The following is a 9,556-nucleotide window of genomic DNA, read 5'->3' on the forward strand; positions in this document are numbered from 1 at the left end:
TCACTTTCTGAGTTATTGTGATAAATTTATAAATATAAGCAACCACATTTTTTTACACGGATCACTTTTATGTGTTTTATTCATTCAATCTTTTGCGTTACATTTCCGAAATCGTTCAAACTGCAAAGGTACACCTGCTGGAACTAAGTAACGTAGAATATGACAGTCAAACACGACTATCACACGTTTTCTAACAAGACGCATCGCCGTGCAGAAATGGAACTTGCACACATAAGGCGATTGGCAAACACTGCTCGGATTGAAGAGGAAATATACGGTAAACCGCAGAACTATGAGCTTCAGAGCGATGATGCTTATCGTGAAATCTGCTGTCATTACGGTGGAATCCGTAAGTGAACATCGAGTCGAGTTATATCTAATAGAGATACCGATAGACTGCAGTTCAGTGACATTGATGAGTATGGATAAAGTTAATTTTAAAGAGTTCTATTAAAATTCTAAGTTATATTATACATTTTTTAAGTCGGTCACCTGCACACCTATATTTTTTAAAATAGTAGAAAATTGACGACCGCATATTATTCTGCTGATGACAAAACGAAACTGTCGATTTCCACTCAGTATACAAAGCAAACACTTGTGTAGCACTCAAGCACTTCATCTTCATGCCGAAGATTTGGTGAAATCTGCGGTATGTCGGACCAGTACAACAGGCATACGAAGTGCCGTTGACGTCAGTAATGCCTTATATATTTTTTAGAAATCAATTCTACAACTGCAAGGATGTGACGTGAAAAATACAATAAACTCCGACACAGTTAATTATTCAGCGGCATCGTACAAGAGTTTTCGCACCGCAAATATTCATACATCCATTGCAAAATACTGCATGGGCGCGAAACGCAGGTTCGTGTGTGCGTTTGCCTTTTGCGCTTGCGAAACGACATAATAGCTGTACTTATCAAGCAATCTTCGGAGAACATTTTCGTAGGAATAAATTATAATGACTGTATTTCGAACGCCATCGTTAATTATATAAATACCTCTGTATCTCAGGACAATAATGACTGCTCGCGGGATGCATCTGAAATACCATATAATGCGTTTTGGTAAAGAAGCGCGCCGCAGCTCTGTCAATTTCATTGAAAAGTCTGATAAGGACTTTATTGATGCAAATGGGGAAGAAAGTAAAATGCGGTGAAAGTTTATTTTTACCGAGTAGCAAGGATTATCTTTGCGAGATTTTTTTTTTATTCACTGAAAAATTAAGTGCAGGATGAAAAATTTCTTCTTTTTTTTTTTGTCGCGCAATAAACCTCAACGGCTATATTGCAGCGCTCGAATCAATATTTATGGTGAGGTTTCTCCGAAGGTAAGACAATGGTCCAAACTATGCAGTCTGTGGTCGCTCTCGTGCATAAGTAAGCATTAAGGCTGTCCTTCCTTAATGGCGACGCGCGCATTATGCATTGCAAACAAATTTAAAATGAAAAATGTGATTTGTTTACATCGCTTTATGCAAAAATGGATAAAAATATGAATTTCAGATGAAGGGCCAAACAAAATATATAAGTTGTACATGCATAGGTATCTATTAATTGAGCTATGGTGCAAGATGCATGATTTCGTCAAAATTACTACGCCTACCCTGCATGGCACCAAAAGTGCCGCCCTTTCACAAAAGCAACGAAGCGTGTAGACCGAGTTGCACTTTCAAACAGCATACGGTGGTTACAGACTGTTGTATACGTGTAATTCGTCGTTATGTAACACGTCTCGAGTTTGATTTTAGCCGACACTTTTTTATAACGATAGCACAGTAATCTATATAGGCGAATATACAAGCATAATCATTAATTTGTGTTAATAGTAACATTCTCTCAAATGATGTGCTCGTGACCCTATATTGTTAGCACGCGCATATAATTCAATATTGTTATATTTAGAAAGCACGGCGGGATTTCTCTGTTTCTTTTAACGTAATACGTAGTTAAGCGACTTCCAAGATGGAAAGTTGCAGGGATTTTCTTGCAACAACATTTCTCTTTGATGGCAATTAACAAAAAAAAAACTCATTCTTGCATACGAGAATTCTCGTGAGTATGAATATGTATCGGTGTGGTATTAGCAAAAGAAAAAAAAATAATTTGCGCGCAAATTACACTTTGCGCTGTTCCTTATCGCAACACCGTTTCCTACTTGTATTCAAACAGCAGGTGTTTTCATGACCACGCGAGTGTTAAGTGCAGCACAAAAGAATTAGTTAGTTTTGTCGATTCACTCATTCAGCTCTTCTTCCAATTAACAGCACACCCGTCTCCATCAGTGCAAAAAATCACTAACATCCATCGCGAATCCAGCTCAGCAGTGTGGAATAAGTTCCGCTGCATCGAGCCCGACATCCTTTCCAGCTGTGTGTAAGCCGAACCGGCCCTGCTAAGCATACAACGCTCGAATATCTCCTTCTTTCTTTTATACGCGCGGCGAGAGAGCTGGCTGCACCGGGGAACATCTCTAGCGCTGGTATAGTATAGATATAGCGTAGGTAATAGACTCCGGGTGAAAGGACCGCCGACGACTATGGTGCACGCGAAATCAGGTCGCGCATTTCTTCTTCGTTGGATTTCCTTGCAGATGAGGAAGAGGCGATGAAAAAGCTTGTTGGATTATGCTGCGTTATGAAGAAAATTGATGATGGAATTTGGATGTGTGCGTATGTTTAATATTTTATAATCATTTTGAAAGACAGATAATGAAGTTATCACGATGAATCTTTAAGTAAAGGTTTATGGAAGTTTGAAAGAGTGGATTATGCACTCGATGTAAATAAACATGAACATTATGATTCAGTGTCTGTGTACTTTTCATTATTATTTATGGGACGACTCTGCTGTCGCTATAAATAAAGTGGGCGCCACTAAGTGTTATGATCCAAACGCAGTGTCGAGTACCGATATTATGTGACAGCCGATTTTTGAAGTTTTGAATAACCAAGTGTCGATAACGTAGATTTTAGCCGGAAGGTCAGAGAACCGAAGAGATCGGAGTGAAAGTCGATTCACTACCGTCGGTCACTTGCCGATCTTTCTTCATTACCGACAAACGGACTTGCATCTGCCAGAACACGCGGCCGGTTGGAAAGTTAGCTATCGACTTTGAAATCGGTATCTCACATCTCCTGAACTTTGCGCGATTTATTTTTATTCCAGGTGAAAAATCAAAATTAATCGAAAGATGATTGATGGAAATATTGGAAACAGACTAATCTCAATCTCGGGAATTATCACAGTAATCGCTGTGACACAATCTTTAATTTTTCTTGTAAACAAGATTTTGATACCTACATAAAATTAATACTAAACGATGAAAACATTCGTTTTGATTGCATCACTAAATATCATTTAAATATAGCAAATTTGACAATATCATTGAATAATCGTATGCAACAACAAATTTTAATCCTTTAATTTCTACAATGATCAACAAAATCAAACGTGTGGCATGATCAGCATAATGCAATGTCTGCACGTATAAAAATAACCCTGGATACAGACGGTATCTCTATCGAGCAAGGATATCAAGTGTAGGATTACTTCAATACGCGTGCCCAATCGAACCAATAAAATTCGATACTCATCCCGAAATCATCGGTATATAAATAGGGGAAATGCACAGGTGGTTAGCATTAGCTGCAGTTGCTTGTAAGCAATAATAGAGAGTAAACTGAAAAAGATGTTTTCCCGAAAGCTTTTGCTACTCTTCGGCCTCGTGCTGTTCATCGCTATTGTTGCGGCAAACACTCACGAGAAGAACTTCGAGCTAGAGGACTTTGAGCTGGAGGATTCCGAGGAGGGTTTGGACCCGCTGGAAGAGCGTATTCTGGTAAGTTTTTCAATTTTTAACAAAAGCCGTGAAAATCTTCTACATTTAAAATATGCAAGTCCTTTATTATTTTTTACAAACTGTTGTACATTATAAATGCTTTAACAAATTATTAAAGTATCGTTCAATTAGTTCTGACGTATGCCTCTAATAATATTTCTATTACAGAAAACGCCTGAGATTATAAAAATCATCAGAAGGTTCATAAGGTTGATAGCAAGGAAATGTCTGAGAATAGCCATCAGAAACTGCAAGGAGAACTGGCCTGACATCAAAGCTCTAGCCAAGTGTGCGGTAAGTGATCGTTTAAACAATGTGAATGGATTCATCTGTAAATCGCTATTAAATTAATGTTTTTAAAAATTTTGGTTTACAGAAGGAATATTTGAAAGAAACCAAGGGAAGGTGCATCATCGAATAAAATATTGTTTGATGGGCAGCATTAAAATGCAGACACCATTCGGTAGTGGGTAACTTTTTGTGAAAATATACTGTATGATTTATGCCAAAAATAAACGGATTCAATTTTTTTCAAAAAGAAATATTTACATTCATTTCTTGATCTCAAACAATCAATCTAATTCTATTCAAAATCGAGCATAAAATGCACACAAACAGTACTCCGTATCTCCGCACTGCATACTTTCTCAAAACACGAGCTTGCCTTCAATTCGCAACCATCGGCAGCTTAGGAATTTTCACCCTTTCTCTGCAATTTCGCCGTTCTCTTCATAAGGAAGAATTTCTAAATTCAGGCTTTTCCGTTGCTCTGCCTTCGAGCCGACGGTCTCCCTTTTTGGAAGACGTAATTGGAACGATGGCTTGCGAAAACGGCGGAGGATCGTGTGTCTCGATGAAACGCCGAGATTCGAGAACAAACTGTGCTTCTGCTCGACAGTTTGTTTAAGTGAAAAAAGGAATTTGCTCTGATTCGCGCTTTCACTCGAAACTTTTATTGCTGGCTATGAATTTTTTTGCACGAAGGTTTCGCAATTTTGCACTGACGAGGGGAATATGTTTTACGATTATTATCTCGACGTTACTTTTGTATGTAAAATAAATCAATCTTATATTCGGTCATCGTGATTTTGACGACGGCATTAAATCCTCTTTTTTAACGCGCTTCTGACAAAACACACTGACGCACTTTCAAGGAATTTGGAAGAAGCTTGAAGAAGGTTTTAAATAGACAATTACAAGTAAACATCGGCGCCGATATCAATCCAACAGGATCTTCCAATAAACTAAGAATTTTTTGCGGCAGTATAACGTCTCTCTATTATACACATGACGTCAATCCCCCTATTATATCATTTAAAAAAAAAAGAGAAATTCATTACGAACTATCTCGTGTGCGTATACAATATGGAAAAAATACCGAAAAATGTCTATTGCGGAGAAATCACAAAAGCGCGTGTGCTATACGCATGACTAGGCCAAAGCAGCGCTCTGGCGTCTATGAAAAACGGAGGTGTTGTAACTGCGAGACATTTTTATGGTTGATTTGGCCCAAAGAATTATGAGCGAGACAAAACCTATTTACAATGACTAAATCGCACGCACTTTTGAAAGTTTTATCACGAAATGCTAATCCGACTCTTCTATTAGTGCCACGTGGCTTTGCTTATTAATTGTTTTTTTTTCTTGTTGTTCTTTGTATCGCTCGATGCAATTAATGCCCATCGTGATTTTTTTACGCATAGGAGCTGCCATTAATTATCTTGTCCGGTTTTGATGATAAATATAAAAGGAACGAGTTCTGAAAAAGCGTCATGTACATATCGTTGATGAATAATACTTTATTTATCATGTTGATTAATTCTAATAGTTTAGGTTCTTTTTTATACTTAGAATAAATGAAAACGACATACTTACGATAAAGAAAATATTTAGATCAAGTGGTCAACCGCTAATGATACTATTTTTACTTCTTCTCGAAATTGCTGTCCAAATCGCATCATTGACGTTCCAGTGAAAAATTATATTCTAGTTAAAGAGGCTATCGATTGATTATTTCCACGAACAGTGTCGATCATCAGAAATAAAATGCAAAATGAATGTCAAGTGTCTCGACGAATCTCATTGTAGATTCTAGAATCATCGCAAAGAAACACACACAAAAACGTAAAAAAACTCTCCCCAAGTCCAGTAGTTCAAGTCGCCTCGAGTCAGCCTCATCCATATCAGCATCAGCGTCGCATACTACTAAAGTTGCCGAATCGTCGAAAGTCAATAGCAGTGCTTTTCCCAAATCGGCTCCACAACGCCGCTCTTATTCAGGGCCATTGAAACCTGAATTTCGTACACACATACCACAACAGTCTGCATATCCAGATTGGGAAAGGTTGGAGAATTGTCAGGCATCAAGGTCGCCAAGATCGGACCGGGGAAAGATAAGCCCTTCACTCGTCGTTCGATGATGTCGATACATCGATTTTGACCGGCAATATATAAATGGATTCATTCCACAGGCTTCACGTATTGGTGTTATGTTTATGCGCACGTGCGAGGATACGAAGGCGTATATATAGTTATGATATAGTTTTTTGAGAGGTGGTTTTGTGAGATTCGAGCAAAAAGCGGCGTTGATTTGCATAGTGAATTCTACCTGTTGAAACGATACGATTAATGTATTTATGACGATGAATCTAAATGCTTACATAAATTTTATCAATAGTTTATATCAATAATTAAACTTTGTATAAAATAAAAATATATGCATATGTATACAAAACAATAATACTACTGTATACTATTCAGAGTGACTGAACTTTCGAGATCAAGTTTGCAAACAGTATCGCTTTAATTTTATTAACACGATGTACTTCAACGACGTAAATTCTTTCTCGTCTCAAGGATGGAGAGGCTATCAATTTGCAGAGCCGAAAAAACATTATTAAAAATAATATCCGCTCGCTGTAGAAACCAGCGAAGCTACATAATAAGACAAACTGGTATAATGCCGGGTATGCCAAAGAAAGAACTACAAGTGCCCCTACTCGGTATTATATTTAACAGCAAACAAGTTTACTATACGTGAATCAATATAAATCTACGTGCTCTAACAATAACAGTAAACAATTATTTTTACGCACGACTACCTCGCAAATTCATAAATTCGATAAAACTGAACAAAAAAGAGCAATAACGAAAAGTTTTCCTCAAAAGTACAAAAAAAGACACATTCGATCGAAAAACAGGTCTTTCGACAAAACAAGCTTCGCAAGGGCAAAAGAGCAAAATAAAACCTCCAATCACATCTCTCCAACACCGATCTCCCCGCGATACAAACAATCAGCTCGATCCGGCTCTCGAGCAAAAATCCGACCGGGTCGATTTGCTTGTACAGCAGGTCAAACCGTATCATCCGCGTATGTGTACACGCGCGAGAAAGAGAGACCGGAAGAACCGGTTCGCGAAGCCGTTGTATTCTTTTTTCCTTCCATCGCCTCGATGCGCGGAAGAGACACACGCACACGACGGCGGGAGTTCATGCAGGCGTGTGGATGTCCCGCGAGGTGGGCAGAAAGTTTTGCTGCTCGTTTTGATTTGGGTTTCGGAGGAGGAAGGACCTTCGCGTACACATTCTCGAGGCTCTCGCGTTGCTTGCGGTGCTGCGTCGAGGGGAATACGAATTACCGATTTCGCATATCTCATACGAGGGTCTCAAGGATTGAGGAAAAAAATGTCATCCTTCTTTTTTATTCGAGGTCTGCTGCTGCGTCTGGGTCCTTCGATCGCGCTCTCTGGTCTTCGTTGAATGGCTTCGGAGTGTGCGATGTAGTTTTTATTTGGAGATGGATCGGACATGAGCGAATGCACATTTTTGCCGCCGTCAATCGTTCGGATAATTATATTATATTTCTTGTAGTCACGTGATTTGCAAGATGAGCTGTTGGGGATACGTTGATGTCTGCGAGGAGGAAAAAGCAGACTGGTATCTTCGATAATTATTATTCTCAATTTTTATCTCGAATTCAACCTTTTCTGCATGCGGGAATTATAGAATACAATCCGCGTATTCTTTCGAAACACGGAAAAACATCCATGATCATCAAAGGAGCCAAAAATATCCAACAAAAATCCTCGCCGCAAATTAGCGTCTCTCTTAAGCAATACGGCGGTGAATACAATGAAAAAACTCGAGTGCTGTGCTGTGTCCAAAAAATTCGGCTTTTCTTCTCCTCCTGAAAAGTTTGCGGTTGTGCTGCTTGATAATTCGACGGCGACTATACTACCACAAAGAATTCAAAGAACCCTTTTACCTCGAGTCATCGTGTAGTTCGGCACGTTGCGCCAAAATTATAACATTCCAGATCAAGGTCAGCTGCGTTATGGCTTCGCTGCAACGCGATCCGGTCAAAACAACTGCTGTTGTCCAGCCATATAGGTTTGGAGACGTAGATATCGATGGCGAATTGGGTTGAGGCCGGCGAATGACGAATTTAGTGCAATATCGTCGTCACCTGCTGTAATGATACAGTGAACGAATACAGGTTTGGGTGGAGGAGAAAAACTCGCTGCACTTATTCAATTCTCTTACTTTTTACACATACATATGCTTATAGCATTGTTTAATATCGATTAACATCGTGGAGATCGGTAGTTATCGTCGATGCATTCGAAGCTATTTTAAAAACCGTTAAGGCAGTGTTGTGGATTCATTTTTATCGCGAAAGTCGTTTTGTTTGATGTAAACAAAAAAAAATGAATTCATTAACCTCATTTATCGAAGATACACGGGAGTGAACCTACTTTTATCGATGTATACATGCAGACTTCCCAGTAGTCATCAGTCAGTTACTTCATACGCAGAGAAAAAGTCTGTCACAAACCGTAATATAATGAGCAAACATAAACCAACACTTGCGATAAAAAGTGTACAGGATAGCTTTTAAAAATAGATTCGGAAATATACGAAGAAGCTATAAAGTAGCGATGGTTTAGTAACCATATTCTTCGCTGCATTTTCGTTGCGCAGTCGAAATTTTAATTTCGACAGTGTGTGTGTGTGTACATTGCAACATTCACGTGTACAGGTGTATATAATAAAAAGTCGAAAATCGTGATTGAGAGGAAGATCGACGAACTGTCACGAATATTTTAGCATCTGTCCTCCGTATCAGCTGTTGAAATAAAGACAAACGGATTCGCTGAACGCACGGCTGACCCACGTTTTAATTGCCTCAAGTACACCTGTAATGCCTCTCCGGCGCATTAACATATTTTTCCAATTGAAATGGCGAACTGATTGCACTTCCGTTCCTCGTCGAGCGGTGAAATTAATTTTCCAGCGTAAAACTAACGATACACCGCGTATCATCCATTAGTTTTTCACGAAGAGCATTTCAACATCAGCTCGTGCACCATAATTCATCTTTTCGCATATACGCTCGTGCGATGAATGACGAAATGACGTTCAATCGAATCGACCTTGACTTTCCCTCAGATCTGTGTGTCTCCTCTTCATTCATCCCGATTCGATGACTCTGCAGAGTACCATAGACATCAGTATCAGTACCATAGACGAGTATCACAAGCCCAACAAAGACATCATCGGCGAATCTCATTAGTCCGCTATAGGTGCACTACAGTTTGTCCCCATCAGCAGCGGCAACATCTCAGACCAGGTGCAGGAGTGGTGTGTGTATACACACACACACAGCGAGAGCCTCTCTCTCTCTCTCTCTCTCTCTCTCTCCTTCGGTGCGTT

The 9,556-nt window shown here is 39.2% G+C and overlaps 1 protein-coding gene and 1 long non-coding RNA gene across 2 annotated transcripts; one reads left to right on the top strand and one right to left on the bottom strand.

The window, feature by feature from the left end:
- The first annotated feature begins 2,194 nt into the window (after nt 1-2,194).
- LOC107982059 lies at nt 2,195-4,385 on the top strand. The gene is made up of 4 exons (XM_016989401.3): nt 2,195-2,670; nt 3,709-3,843; nt 4,012-4,137; nt 4,220-4,385. Exons 1-4 carry the CDS (start codon nt 2,653-2,655, stop codon nt 4,262-4,264), a joined length of 324 nt encoding a protein of 107 aa, XP_016844890.1. The 5' UTR covers nt 2,195-2,652; the 3' UTR covers nt 4,265-4,385.
- Nucleotides 4,386-6,614: 2,229 nt separating this feature from the next.
- LOC103317993 lies at nt 6,615-8,814 on the bottom strand. The gene is made up of 3 exons (XR_513146.2): nt 8,387-8,814; nt 8,109-8,312; nt 6,615-8,030 (listed from the first exon to the last, which is right to left on the bottom strand). It is a non-coding gene; the product is annotated as an uncharacterized LOC103317993 (long non-coding RNA).
- Between the last annotated feature and the right edge of the window lie 742 nt (nt 8,815-9,556).

The sequence above is a fragment of the Nasonia vitripennis genome, chromosome 5 (assembly GCF_009193385.2).
Source record: "Nasonia vitripennis strain AsymCx chromosome 5, Nvit_psr_1.1, whole genome shotgun sequence".
NCBI lineage: Eukaryota > Metazoa > Arthropoda > Insecta > Hymenoptera > Pteromalidae > Nasonia > Nasonia vitripennis.

Coding starts and splice junctions, on each gene's coding strand:
- LOC107982059 (XM_016989401.3), top strand. Junction 3,844..4,011: donor CGCTGGAAGAGCGTATTCTG/GTAAGTTTTTCA, acceptor TTTCTATTACAG/AAAACGCCTGAGATTATAAA. Junction 4,138..4,219: donor AAGCTCTAGCCAAGTGTGCG/GTAAGTGATCGT, acceptor TTTGGTTTACAG/AAGGAATATTTGAAAGAAAC.